The sequence below is a fragment of the Bacillus rossius genome, chromosome 2 (assembly GCF_032445375.1).
Source record: "Bacillus rossius redtenbacheri isolate Brsri chromosome 2, Brsri_v3, whole genome shotgun sequence".
In the NCBI taxonomy this organism is placed as follows: Eukaryota; Metazoa; Arthropoda; class Insecta; order Phasmatodea; family Bacillidae; genus Bacillus; species Bacillus rossius.
The window spans coordinates 28,943,407-28,959,241 of record NC_086331.1 but is presented as its reverse complement, the minus strand read 5'-3'; the positions used below and the strand labels follow the sequence as shown (position 1 = coordinate 28,959,241).

The 15,835-nt window shown below is 34.3% G+C and overlaps 1 protein-coding gene across 8 annotated transcripts in view; it reads right to left on the bottom strand.

Moving 5' to 3' along the window:
- Positions 1-1,871: 1,871 nt before the first annotated feature.
- LOC134529205 (DNA (cytosine-5)-methyltransferase 3A-like) overlaps positions 1,872-15,835 on the bottom strand; it is a 190,106-nt gene continuing 176,142 nt past the window's right edge. For all 8 annotated transcript variants that reach the window (XM_063363064.1, XM_063363067.1, XM_063363069.1 and 5 more), the window contains exons 14-15: positions 8,858-9,075; positions 1,872-4,287 (exon numbers count right to left, since the gene is read on the bottom strand). In XM_063363064.1, the coding sequence (XP_063219134.1) occupies positions 4,037-4,287; positions 8,858-9,075 (469 nt within the window). In that variant the 3' untranslated portion in view covers positions 1,872-4,036. The remainder of the gene's footprint in view (positions 4,288-8,857; positions 9,076-15,835) is intronic.

Sequence of the window (15,835 nt, the reverse complement as noted above, 5' to 3'; positions counted from 1 at the left end):
AATTAGGCAGGGCTAGTGTATACCATTTGTACTGTTTCAATAATAACAACATTAAAATTACTAATAAAAACCCCGTGAAAAGGTTCATTAAAACCAATATCATATTTATAACAGCAATATTACAATTTATAGTAGTGACAATAAAATTGGTCTTACCTGCATGTAATTACTAGTCGTTGTTCAGCGAGATTGTTTCTCTGAAGTTTGTTGTCACATGATGCAGAAAATTTTGCACTTTGAAAAAAAGTAAATCAAACAATTCTTTGCTCATCCGCAAGTAATTATAAAACTTGTCACTGTGGTTCCTAAGCTCCTTATAAACCCTAACAAATTCACCGTCCGTTGTTCTCTGTAGATTATAATCATGAATCCACGCCCTATGGTTCCTATTTAGTAGTTTCGCTTTCAAAACAGAATTTTCGGACAGCAAAATTATGCGAGATGCTTTTGAAAGTGACATTTTGATGTGCACGTTTTCAGCTTTCGCGTCAGACTGGAGGAGGATCCAAGCTGTAAACAGCCTGGCGGTGCGGTCAGGCTGCATCCAGCCACTACCCGCCAACCTCCACCCTCTACCCTCCTATCTACCCTCCTGCTGTGTTCGGTGCGGCCTTAGCTTAAGCGCTAACTCTGGGATTGTTTATGTTAACCTTTTTATTGTTTTTGATATTGTTTATCAATGCCAAATGAAACCTAACAGTAATAGTCTAATTAGGGCTAGCCAATACTTTAAATGATTTAATTTTAATATGTTTTAATATAATTTAATAATTTTAATACATTTGTCAACCAATTCATTGTTCATTGAATATTATAATTTTAATATTTTTGCCAACACGCATACATAAATTAAGTTACTTTTCAATCTGTTTGTGGAATCCATGTTTTGTTAACTGATGTTAAAGTAATTAAGAGTAAAATAAACATTGAGGTACTTACAGCTAGACGAAATCACTTGGTTTATTATTTTGCCTTTGAAACTAAAAGATCCACTAGTCTCCCAAAGTCATTTTAAAAGGACATTTAAGTTACACAAGTGAATAAGAGAGTATGTTTCATAATATTCTCATTACTAATATTTCAGGGGATTTCGTTTTATGTTTCATCTCATTTTCTCAACAAATGTTTTATAAATAATATCTGCTAGTCATAAAAAGTCACGCGTATCCTTTTAGAACTTGAAAATGACATTTAGTAAATATGTGGTTTTAGAACATTTGTGATCCAACTACAAATGCAAGGTAGATATGTAATGATAAGAAAATGTCATAACCAGCTCAGCATGTAGACAGAGCCTTAAGAATGCATTTCCATCTGCCCAGAATATTAACCCAATAATATAAATCTGAGAACAGATAATTGGAATTTTAATCCAACATGATAGCTATTGTTTCAGTATCGTAGAAAATTGTGACTGCATTTTTAAAGGAGTAAGCAGCAACAGGAAAGTATTTATTTCTGCATTTGTATTCTAGCTCTCGTGAAGTGAAAATTGTTATTTAAGTTTTTCATACAGAGTGGTCACAAATGTCAGGGAAACATTGAATGAGACGTGAATTTTTTTGCATCCTTGTTTCCAGGAAATCCTAGAAGAACCAGAGAATTTTTGAAAGCCCTAAGAAGTATCTGTTTTGCAAGTTTGAGTACAGAAAAGAAATTGTATTTGTTATTTCAGTCAGTTTCATAATCTGTGTAAACTGGGTTCAATGGCAATCCCAGAGTAAAAATGTGACCTGAAAAATAAATGAAATAAATTTACAGAAGTAACAATGGCAAATAAATTAAACAACAAACTGGAACTAGGCCTTAAATGGGTAGTTTTACAGGAATAGGACAGCTTGTTGGAAAATAAATAACACAAATCACAGTTGTAATAGGAACATTAGGTTGTTTACATAATTCTTTGAATGCTTACATAATTAGTTTCATCATTTAAAAAGTGTGCTGGAAAACCAACACAATAGTATAAAATACTGAAATACAAAGAACACATAATAAAACAACATAAAATCACTACTTAAAACTAATTTTAGAATATTTTGTGATAAATGTTTCAACAAGATGAAACTATGAAAAATATTTAAATGATTACAATAAACATTAATTATTAAAAATTCTCAGTGGTAAAGTAAGATATTCATAAAAGTTACAGTAGAGAAAAACTAAATATTTATCACAATATTTTTAGGTTATATTAATATCTGTACAAACAGAAGTGTTATCTTATTTGAATCTCATTGTTATAGAAAATTAAAATCATGTTTAAAAAATTTTTACCAAAATATAACAGTGATATATGAACAACAAACTTCCATTGCTGATTCTTGAGTTGTACCACATTATAAATTCAGAAATTACATAACAGATGGTGAGGTAGTTTACTTAGTCAAAGACAGTGTGTTCATTTTGTGTGTCTATGCTGTTGTCACAAATTAGCAAGTAATCAATACTGATGTTTGTATACAAGAATGTACACACTACATTATTAACAGAACAACTTTTGACACTACATGGCACTGCATCATTATGCACAATACCAACAGTATGAATCATTGTACTAATTACAATGATACATCTAATAGCTTAATATTTTGTAAATAAAATAAGTAAATTACATTTTTTTCTAATTGAAAATAAAAAATATTATGTCTTTAATCTGTTAACAACTATATAATGTTAAAGATAAAAAGTATTGTGTTTCTTTAAAAACCCTCTCCTCAAAATTTAATGATGATTTTGTTTTTACTAGAAACAGCTTAATTTTGCAGAAAAAGTTAACTTTTTGTTAAACATAAAATCTACCAATTAATGATTACATTAATTTTTTCTTTATTCGCTACATCCAGTGAGTAAAGCACATCAGACTGGGACAATAAGAATGAGATTTTTGTACTAACACCTGTGATTTGTCTGAAAATAATTCATTTGTGTTACATGAAAGTCTACCAAATTAAAGTGGCAAAATAAGCTACAGTGCTTAGAGGAGCATCATGGTATATAACATTTTTGCAAAAACAAATGTGTCTACTTAGCATGTATAGTGGTAAAATACAGTACAACAATATTTTCTTCTTAGGATACATATGTATCTCCAAAGTTATAAGTGTGGAGTGCAAGTGAACAGCTGCATGGCATGACTTGTGCAAACAGTTACTGTGTTGCTGATTTTGGCAACAGGTTAAATCTACAAATATCTGCCATGTAAGGCTATTGTCATCAGCAGCAACCCAGGTCTTTATAACACCATAAAATAAATGACAGAAGACTGTGCCGTACATCCATAAAAATTAAACATATTTTGCTTATCTCAAGTAAGACATCAAATATCTTGTAAATAAAGATAACATAAACCTCTAACAAATATAGTAACACAAATACTATTAGTAAAACAAATATTGCTTAACAATATTTTGAAATTCCTTTAATAATATCTAAACATTGAAAATAAACAAGGAATACAAATTTTCACTTATCTGTGTATATCTTATATAATATTTTTGTTGTAAAATATAACAATGATTAAAGTATAACACTAATATTACATCACTTGATAATTTTAAACATTTTATAATTAGAGCTGCATATTAAGCATGTATAAAAAAAACTTATTTTTGATTCTGTATACATTATGCTGTTTTTTTTCCAAAAGAATCATTGAAATGTGTTAGAAATAGGTTCAATGTGAAAACCAATGAAAAATTTAAAAAATAGCATATTTGTTTGGTGAAACTATTTTTACAAAATAGCGAATAAAATAAATTCTCAAAATTTAACATAAACATAAATGAGAAAGAAAAGAAATTTTAAAACTCCACATATTTCCACGAATAAATTGAACGTAAAAAAATATACATATCAAAAAAGAATTTAAAAGTTTAAGTAAAGAATATTTTTGATAAAAATAAACACTTAATACAAATTTAAAAGGTTGTGTGCTCTTTACCAAGTAATGTAAAAGTATTTCCACAATTGCATTATTCCAGCAATATGAATATACTTTGCCTTTTATAAATGAATCACACAAGAAACCTCACACTTAGGCGAGTTTTAGTGTATCACAATCTTCCTTGTTATTATTCGATGTTGCAAAAAACAGTGTTAGTGGTCTCAGAATGTATTCTACCACTTGGACACTCCAAGCTCTTCCTAGCAAATCAAGCCTCTGCTTCCTGCTGAGAGTTCCGACATCAGTAAAATGTCGCGGGAATCCAAATACTTCTTCGACTTCCGTTATCCACAACGTGTCCTCTTTGCCATCTACTATGACAGGCAGAACATTAGCAGGTCCTGTAACAAGTTAAAGATGTACATCTTGGCAGTATGAAGTTTGTTTTATTTTATAGAAATGTTAGTAGAATGATTTGAATAGTGGCTTTTATTCAGTGTGTGCTAGATTGTGTGGTGCATGCCTTGGTCCAACCAAGCGAAGAATATAATTTGATTAAGATTCAATGTTTTCTGCAAGCATCATGTTAAATGAACAAACAAAGCACTGTTAAGTGACAATGCATTCTGCTGTTTTACCAGATGCCATTGTGGTGCCCTAGTACATGTATGATATGTAGAGACCCCGAAAAATGTTGAAGCGCGAAATTCACGAAATAACGCGAAAATTTGATACTTTAAACGAATTTCGCAACTTTCCTTTGATTTCGACATAGTCGCGAAATTCACGCATTTTCGCGCGAAATTCACGCTTTTTTGTATAAAATAATGCCCTTATGTCGCAAGTTCTATTTATTTACGCCATCATAAACATAGGCGTGAAATAAATAGACTGAAAGACTAGTGCCGTGATATTATCTTCGTTTTGACACGTTACTGAAATCCACGTATTTTTATTACTCTGTTTACAAGCAGTAAATATTGCCATCGCAAATGAAAACAAAATGTAACAAATATCAACAATCGATATGTGCGCACTACCAACATAACAAAATTGACTGTCCACAGTTTTCGTGTTTTGAATAATGGTCGTTTCTGCCGCAAGGCGCACTGGTGTCGATTTTTCTAACCTAATTTAATCGCATGGAGCTAAGATGGCAGTCTTTTTTGCGTGCACATATCTATGAGTGTTTACAAATACCGTCCACATTTTGTAAGTTTTGTGATACAATTGAATTTATGACTAAGGTGCCGAAAACTTCGACGCGAAAGAGAGAAGAAATCGGATGGATTTTATATTTTTGATCAGCAGGACAAAATTATGATGTGCGGGTTGATTGGACACACAAAGACACGTGCAAAAAGCATGTGGCAAATGACACACTCAAAACAAAACAGAAAAGACAATTATTTTGTCAAGCAAATTCTACCGTGTCTAAACAAATCTCGATAGGCGACAGCGTGAATAAAACAAACAAGCTTGAAAGTGCAGAAAACAAGAATTTGTTTCTGATTTTGTTAATATGATGCTGTAAGTTAACATTCCTTTGGAAAAAGCTGATCATCCAACTATGAGGGAATGGTTTAACAATTAACACCCATGTTGAAGAAGGTTAGCCTTATTTATTTAGAAATGTTTTCCCCCTCTAATAAAAGTTCATAAGCATATGTAGGCCTACAATATTATCGATTAACTTACCTTTAGGCCCACCTTACCTTTACTTCAAATAAATATGCAAGTACCTCAGATTAACAAACACATAAATAGGATGGATTTCATTGTGAAATGGTGAGCACACCACAAGATATTTTTGACTAACTGATTGATGGTTTGACTCTGTAATCCAGCAGTAATCTTGAAAAGGTTAGGTTAGGTTTGGCTTAGAATTGTTTTGAGTAAATTAGCCCATTAATATTTTCAGCGATAACCTTATAAATGCTACCTATTTATAAGTATATTGTAAGTTATGTATACATTTTAGATGCAGGGGATTTGCCATCAGCCAACACTCTTGGAGAAACTTATGTCCCAAAATTTTGCCAGGCAAATAAGGAAGCAGTAAGGCACGCTGTAGAAGACAAACAGATTGTATTCTTGTGTGATGAAACGACAGACAAAGTGGGCCGATGTAAGGCAGAGTCTGCTACTTTGTAGTGCCTATCCGCTATAAGGTTTTTTTTACAGCGCCAATGGCATAATTTTTTCACCTTTTTTGGGGTCTCTGCCGATTGCTTATTTTTACACCGATTTTTTGCACCGCTTGTTTATTTTTACACCGATTTTTTGCACCGCTTTTGTCATTTTTTTACACAAAAATGAGCCAGTTTTATTTACCATTTTCTGGGGTCCCTAATGATATGGCTGGAATCTGACTGCAATCCTGTAGAGTATCTGATACATGCTTGAGGTGAGAGAGTGAGAGTGATTGTGAGTGTGTGAGAAAGAGAGAACATCTGCTTGCTGTGCCGGCTAGTTCACTTTGTAGCTCAGCACATGGCACAGAGATAGCACATGGCACAGAGATGGGATGAGATAGGACAAAGAGATACATGCAAAACCCTCAAAAAAAAAAAAGAAAAGCCTGGACGCCAGTGAAAGTGCCAATAATTTTTTCATCCCTAGTGTTCAGCACACAACCAGCTCACCTTCCAGACTAAAGTTGCATGTGCATCATATCCAACAAGGTTGAAAACAGTAATGTATTACTGAATTAAAATAATTATAGGTTTATTGTGAATCCTCACTGCAAATCTCTAACAACATTGGATTAAAGTTTGTACCATATAAATGGTAAAGTTATGAGCTCAAAAATATTGGTCATAATTTTTTTAAAACCCTCTTCATTGATAATATCATTGTGGCTTTGAACTTCAAAGCTACGAGGCGTCTCCTTAAGTGTAACGTTTTAAGCTCAGACTCACACACAAGTTTGTTTTTACATTATGTTTTCATGACTGTTATTTCAGGGCTCTTCCTGTAAATGTCTTCCTATACCTATATTACATTTGATGTTTGGTCTCTCATTTTCTCAACAGATGTTTACTAAATATTATTTGATAGTGGTAAAACATCATGAAAGTGTTTGTAGTTATGATCACTTGCACTACCTTTTACAGCTCGAAAATAAGATTTAGTAAATTGCTGGTGAGACAATTTGTGATCTAGCAACACATACAAGATAAGGTATAGGAACACATTTACAGAACAATCTTTTAATTATTATTAATGACAAGAAAATGAAATAACTAACTCTGCATGTGAGACCGAGCATTGCACCTTGAAAGCTTTTAAATGTTGTAACCCCTTCCTGTCCCTTGTCCAATAATTAAAAATTACAAAATATTTGTTCATTTTTAATATCAAGCATTATGTCTCTTGACACCTTTTATCTTACGTTGTTATGCGGAAATAAAAACTTTCATCCAATGATCGATAAAACATTTTCAGGAAAAACATTACAGAGTTGGTGACAATGTTATTTATTTATTATTTATTTATTTAAATTTAGGGGCTGATGATTAGGGAACATTCTATGTACACTTTGCATTGGTGAGGGTGAACAGTCTCATGATAAGCAACGATGCAGCCTGATATATAATGGATCTTCAGATACACTCGCATGTATGACTTATTGTGCTACACTGGTTGTGCTACATCAAGTTGTTAAAATAGATTAAAACTGTTAACATAATGATAAGTTTTTGTGCACATCTGTTAAACAGCGGAAAACCAGAGTGTGAAAGAAGACATACTTTAGTTACTATTCATAATTTCCTCCAGTTATATTAACAGCTGAGAGTATTTTATTTCATAGCTACTGTCAACCCTTGGCCATGCGAAGAGAAGGAAATGTTTTCAGATGGGCAGTGCTGCTTGGCCTCTTCCTAAAAGCACCGACAACAGCGTTGTAGCAGGGCGGAGCACCGGGCTGGTGGCAGACAGGATGGGTAAGGCTCTGTTAGTCGTGGGGAGGTGGGGAGTCAGGGGCAAGGCTGAAGCTCAGTGTGCAGGCAGTAGAACCTCCAGGGTGTACGCGTCATGACAACCAGCTTATGTAGTGATAGTTGTAATCATCCACGTCAAATAACTACTTACTTACTCCCGACTGTTACAGATGGGAGTCTATTAGTAAATATCAGACTGCAACAAGACATAAAAGAAGGTTGGGAAGATATGATTATTGGCGTGTCATGCCAAACATTTGGGTATTACTCAAATCTTCAGCACTGAGTCAATACCAAGTAACTCAGAGTCCACTATAATCTTAGAAGGCCTATCGCTTTGAGCCTCTGAGCATAAACTTATATCTTGAACTCTTATAAGCAAACAAACTATGCTGTCTACGTAATTATTTTTATAATTTTTTACAAGTGAACCTTCACCATTGTTGTGTCTGCCGGTCAACCATGACACTTCTGTTCCATCATAAGAGCCAGGCACCAAGTTTGTTGTGGTTCTTTTTGGCCAGTCACATGTATTTGTTTCATGTCCTCAAGAACAGTAGAGCATGTATTACAATATAAGCAGTGGTGGATACTGTTGCGAGTTGGGAGGGGAGGGGGTATATCTCCCCTCCCTCTGAAGTTATGAAAAAATTTTTAAATTTGCAAAATATCAGTTAAGACATTATGTTACTGTGTGAAAAGCCACGTTGCCTATGGATACTACTGTAGACTCATATGTCAGTGTGTTAGTGTCAATAGTGATATAAGTTTTTTTAATACAAGTGTTCAAATTTCAATTTTTTTTTTTTTTTTTTCAAAATTCCCTTTCTTCCCTTCCAAAAATACCAGAAGGAAGCATTTTATTTGTTTACATAAAATTTGGGTCCCTGAACTTTTCAAAATTGAGGGTTTACAATCATGTGCACATGACCATTATGTTTATTTATGTACAAAAAGTATATTGGGAGCAATAAGCTAAACAAATATGAAATAAAACCACTACACATTTTTTAAAGAATATAGTTACCTTGTCCCAACAAGGTATTAGCATTGGTAGTAATGGTCCTCATCTTCCTTACTTGGGCCTTTCTGCCAAACGTCTTGTTCACAACTTCATCAAGGTTAGGACTTGATGCTGGCACTTTGGTTTCTCCCATTGCTGGGATGTTTCCCCAGAAGAATCTTGCACGGTTGTGGGCAGAGAAAAATCTAGCATCTATTTTCTTTGGCTTACTTTGAAGGAATCTGAAATAAATGCACATTTGTGTATTATAAAAAAATATACAATTCTCAGTTACTAAAAAGATGAATAAAAACATAAATAAAAATATTGACAATTTCAAAACTATTTTGTGGAAGATACAGAACTCAATTTAGTTGAACTGGGTATTGATATCATCTTATCTGGAAGTGCACAAATCCAGATAGTTGGGTCACAAGTGAAAACCACTCTAGCAACATATTATTTTCAAAGAACAATACTGAGAATTTTTTAAGGCTTTAAAATTACCAGTAACAGTATGTATGTTAGTGTGCTTTCAATGATGAATGAACAATTAAAATAAACTTGCATACAGCAGAACTTTACAACAGAATACTGGACTCATACTGTGATGTCGCAGGGCCTCGCCCATTCTACACGTGATAGTTAAAAGGCACATGGACACAGTGGAGAGACTGTACAGGGCCGTGAAATTGCCCGTGTGGGGTCGGGACTCGAGATGCCCTACTCGACAAATAGTTTTACATTTTTGAAGTAAAACTTCTTTGAATGCAATGAGAGTAAAATTTCAATGCCAAAGTTTAATGCTACGTTTTCATGAAACATTGTTGTGAAACGTTTCTGATGCAAAAAAGGGCAGAGAATAGGTACTTGGCCAAAGAGCTATAAAGAGAGCACTATGCTATATATGAGGGGGTTAGAATGAAAGTGAAGTAAGTCACTAATTTGAATATATTGAGTTTATTGGACCTTCACTTAATTTTTCCATGTACTTCTTTTAATTATAAAACTAGGTAAGTCAGAGCTCCATTTATTACTCAACAGATAGCAGCACTTGTTTTACTGCTGAACATGAGCTTTGATCTGTTCAGAGCAACAATGACGTAAGTCTGACTTACTCTATGCTCACACTAAACCTCTTGGAGAAGCGGGCAGCCCATAGAGGAAATAAGCACTACTGTGTTGGCAAACTTGGAAGGCATTGTTTATATTGTGTTAATTTTTGAAAATGGAGTGCAGTGAAAGCAGTGATGAAGATATGTATGACAGTGATAAAGACAAGGAGTATCTTCCAGATTCTTCTGCAGGTTTGTAATGAAATGTTTTACCGAATAATGTAAACAAAACTAATATAAGTCATTTTATGAACCTATAGAATATGTATATCTGTTATATAATTATGTGTAATATTAAGGCACAAAAATCTATTTCTAACCACAGATGACTCTGAAATGACTGACATTGCAGAGGATGTCCAGGATGTAATAGAAGATGTAGGAAATACCTCAGCTGCTCAGTTGCTGGTGCGGGATTTTGCTCAACTGCTGATGTACGAAGCGAAGATAATCATGCAGCAACAATGCAAAATTTAGGTTAGTTAGAAAGACAAATTCTTTACGAATTGACTTCAGGTGGGTACATTATGATACTAGAATTCGTAAAACACTATTCAAATTGAAGTTAAACTGAGGGTGGTTTTCAACATAAACACTTAACACTGTTACCTGGGCTTAGATATATGTTAACAGAAAAGATTTTTGAGAGACCTGCCTAATGAAGGGCTGTTAAACCCTATCCATTCCACTCTATAGGTACAAAATATTTCAGTAAAATTTTGAATTCTCCACACCGTTTTCTCCCTTTTTGTAGCAGATACGGTTTATTTTGTCTTGTATATAAACACATTATTATTGTGGTATTATCCGAATAAATCAACAAATCCTATAAAAGTCTTCCTTTTTTCAGACATTTTGGAGAAGACCAGAAGCAGAAAGCGTGAAAGGAAACCAAGTATGTGGAAGCAAGCTGCTGCTAAAAGGTTGAGAAATTCAGGTCAGGCATACACGAATAAAAATGGTACTAATGTTGAAGAAGTTTATCAATGTTGACTGCCATTGTAGGAAAAGATGTGTTGAGACCTTTAGTGAAGAGGAAAGGAGGAAAATGTTTGAAAACTTTTGGAAGATGGGTGATTTTGGCAAACAAAATTATTTTTTATGTGGGTTAGTCCATCGGGTACAAATAAAACAAATTAGAACATGAGATGGAAGTAAGGAAACCTAGGGGTTGTTCACATGTATATCACTAGCAAAACAATTATAGCACCTCTGCTGTGTGCAAGACGTTCTTTCTCGACACTTTTGGCATATCAGATGGGAGAATGTTACGAGCAACACAGAAGATAAAGAATGAGAAATCTCCAGGAGAAGATCAGAGAGGAAAACATGTCCCAGTGAACAAGATATCATATCATCGGAAACAGTTTGTCATGGACCATATCAAGAGGTTCCCAGCATATCCTGGCCATACACCCGGAAGGACAATCCAAATAGGAGATTTCTGAATCCCGAGCTGAATATCAGAAAAATGTATGAACTGTATACAAACTTTTGTAGGGAACAAGATTTTGAACCAGTAAAAGAACATTACTACAGTCACGTGTTCAGTACTGAATTTAACTTACATTTCCACAAACCACGAAAAGATACATGTATGACATGCGACAAGTATCAACAATCGTTGAGTGTTGAAGATGACCCACAAAAGATAAATATGTTAGAAGTAGGGATGGGGCGAATCCTGATTTCCTCGAATCAGAATCCTAACTCAAATCCTCGACTGGAATCGCCGAATCTCGAACCCAAACCCGAATCTTTTAACAGATGATGTCCACATATCTAATGTAAGTGAGATGTATTCTGCTTGCACTAAAAAGTCCCTGGACTTAATCACGTGTAGTTTGGTACATTTCTGGTATAAGTGTATTTGCCAGAAATTTTCTCGAAACCATTGAATAACGAGGTTCCAGAAATGCAATAAGCTTTCTGAAGCCTTTGTTTTCTACAACAGACAGTGGCTGATTGTCTACACATATCATATCTGCAATAAGCCTACCTATGTGTTTTCCTTTGCCATCTTTGCTTGAAAACTTACATTTTTTTGTCATGAATTGTGCTAGTGTGGGCTGTGTCAGTGATGGTTCATTGTTTTGAGGTTCAGATAAGATTCTACTAGGCCCTGCAATTTCTCCTGAACCGGAAGAGTCACTATTCTCCCGTTTATCAACAGCGATTTGGGCCGAGTGGAGTTTAAGATATTTACGTAACACACTTGTTGTACATGACTTTCCGCAGGATATTTTTGCACCACAAAACAGACATGCAGCTTTGGTGGTGTCGGATTTGTCCAAAACAAAATGTTCCCATACATCCGACATCTCTGATTGTGATTTACGTCACATAAATGACTTTAAATCACCATTCACAACGAAAGATAAACCACATGTTACATGGAAATATTCAGTTCAGTAGAAAAACTCGCACAGATAAAATCAATACCGATAACAAATTAATAAACAAACGGGACGAGACGCCATACTTTGTGTGTGAATTGTGTGTTATGAATATTGTTTTGTTTGAACTTTGTTTCTGTTGAAAACTTTTACGTTTGTTTGTAAACTATTTTATTCATTCATTTATATTCTTGATTAATTCTCATATGCTTAAAGAAAACGGAACAGTGTTTGATGAGTTTGAAGATAATGCAGCTGACGATGTGCCGCGGTCGCGAGTCGTGAGTGGAAGTTTGGTGCTTGATTAGGTTACGGCGCAAACTGTAAAAATCAATAATACTTTTGCATCACTGCTTGTATTTTGAAAAGTGGCAGATTTATGAATAAATTCTTAAACTGTTGTATGTAGGCAAAACATAATATGAACACAGCTTAGGCTGGGTACATTCTTGTTTATAACATCTGATGCCTTCCTAACCTAAAATATGTTGTGCTTTGTGCTTTTACTGTTTCTTGTGTATATAAAGAAAAAAAATTTTCTTGAGAAATTTCAGTTTTAGTACAGATTAGCGGTTAGGATTTTTTCTATAAATAACTAGAGGTCTGCGAGCCTAAGAATTTTACTTCAAGCTGAGCTCGAGCGAGCTTACTTGAAAAATCTCGAGCTTCGAGCGAGCTCGAGCTCGAGCTTTTGTAGTACAGTTACACTTTTGGGAAATTATTTTTATTTTAAAAAAACTTAGTAAAATGTTTGAATAAAGTATTAAATTGAAGTGGGCTTATTAATCTTGGGTAACTATTTACAGAGTGTGTTTACATTTTGCACTGCTAGAAAAAAAAAATTTCCATTGAATTTTACCTGTTTCCATTGGTTCATTAGTAACTGTTATCATCCAACTAACATAACCACAGTTTACAAGTATAGGTTTGTGTAAATGTAACATATCTTTACTGAGCTTCAACAAACTTAAGACCAAAAATCATGTTGTTTGAAAAGTACATTCACATTGTTTCAACATTTCCACTTTTCAGTACAATAATTCTGACAGAGGTTGTCATAGAGTATTAAATTCTGCTCTTTAATCTATCATGCAGAAAAATAATTTGTTCTGCACATTCAGGAGTTGAATTAGTTCTACGACTGGAGATAGTGTTTCCAGCAGAAGAGAAGCGTCTCTCGCTGGCAACCTGCGTGGCTGGAATGCTTTAGTAAAATTGCTTAACCTCAAAATTAGTGTCATAAATATCTGTAACTGGTCATTAAAGTTTAATCAATTGAAAGTAATAAAAATAAAAGCATTTTACTTAATTCAATTTACACTTGCAAAAAAAAAACACACATAATAAACCTACATGGAAATTAAAGTCTTTTTCAATATCCTGAAGTCTGAAATATGTTTACTCATGTCATCAAATGTAGAGCTATAATGAAGAAGCCGATTTTGCCAATATTTATTTCAATTGGAATTTCTGCCGACTTCCGATACGCTCGTTAATTTTCGGCCGATATTACTGAAAAAGAAAGAGACTGCCATAACCTAAAAATCCACGAGTACCATTTTCACTTTTCGTAGTAGTACTGCATTCTTTCAGATCGCATTATTACTTAGCAACATGTGCCAACCATACATATCAAAATTTAACAGCCTTTTTTTTTCAATAATGTTCTTTAATTTAATATGTCATAAATAAATAATACATTACCATCACGCATAGGCGTGTGCAGGACTTCAGTAGTGGTGGTGCCAGATTACACAACAGCCTTATCATTCACGGACCCGAGCCTAAAGCGGGGGGTCCGGGGGTCCTCCCCCGGAAAAATTTGGATTTGAAAGCGCAAAATGGTGCTCTTTAAGGTGTTTCCGAACAAAAACATTAAATACACAGATGTAAAAATTTTAACATTTTTTATGACAAATTATGGCTTTGAACGTTTTAATCGCCAGGAAACTTACTAATCTATTTACAGTTTTAAGCTTTGTTGAGCCATAAAGTAAATTGCACCAATTGTTTGCACGGAATTCATGCTGGTGGCTCTGAAAAACCGTACTTAAATGTTTCCTGAAGACGCCAAATAAATTCTAGAAAAAACATTCTCATATGTTGAGTTTTAAAATCAACAAATCAAGGGAGTTTTGGTAACATACCTCAAATATGTAAAATATTAAAATAATAAAAATACACAAATAAGAGTGGGCAAAAGTTTTAACTTTTGGAATACAACAAAAATGTTTTGTCGGCGACTGCATATAAGTAATCGAGTAATCCTTTTCGGGATCCGTCTTTTTAATTTTAATCACCCATTTATACATCATACAGATTATATATATATATATATATATATATATATATATATATATATATATATATATATATACACAGCAATTAACGAACTATAACCACTGTCAACTAGTGAAAATAAAATGATAACTAATTAATGAGTGATCCACGTAACAAACACAGGCTGTAGTCGTGTACTCGTTAGAACAGTAAAGTGATGAGTAAACAGTAAGAGTAAACACTACACAGTAGTGCTACCTGGCGGACGCAGTGGCGTAGCCAGGATTTGTGTATGGGGGGTGTTAAGAACCATGCGCCCCCCCCCCCCCCCCACCGTATTAAAGCGGGGGGTCCGGGGGTCCTCACCCGGGAAAATGTGGATTTTAAGGTGTAAACTTGTGCTATTTTAGCAGTTTTCGGTTCTTAAAGTTAAATATTGTAATAAAAAATTTTTATTAATTTTAATATGACATTTGTTTGAGTGATGAATAAGAAATTAATTAAAGAATTGGTGCTAAGGGGGGGGGGGAGGTTGAACCCCTAGCACCCCCCCCCCCTCCCCGCTATGGCTACGCCCCTGGGCGGACGGCGGCTATTATTCCGTGCGCCTGCCGAGTGGAGTGAACAGTGGACACCAAGCGCGCATACTATGTAATTCGAGGAGAACTAGGAGAAGTATTTACATTTCAGAATTTTCGTAGCCGCGGCCCGCGTGTACAACACAAGTAATTGCACCTGGCTTGTTTCCGTGTGTATAGTTGGTTCGATTGATAATTGATATACTGATAGTGTTATGAGCACATATCTGTAACTCGACACGATTGGAAAACATATTTTTTTTTGGAAATAATACGGTTTTTTGTAATTATGTATTATTTCTGCTTGTAAAAAATAAAATAACGTTAATCCTAATGGTGGTGCCAAGGCACCTGTGGCACCTACCGTGCGCACGCCTATGCCATCACGGTAAATATACATCTCGGTTGTTACGGTAACTATAGTGCAAATGTGGTAACTATCATGCTTCTGTAGTAATCTTTAGTTCTTTTTATGGTAATTATATTAATATAACTATTGGGGTTGTACTATAGTTATGGTACATTATCCATATTTCTTCGTAAGTTGTTGTTCATTTGTCTTTTCTTCATATTTACGTGCGCCATTACTATTTGAGACAGGAACTTTCAGAAAAAAATTTAACGGGACTTTAT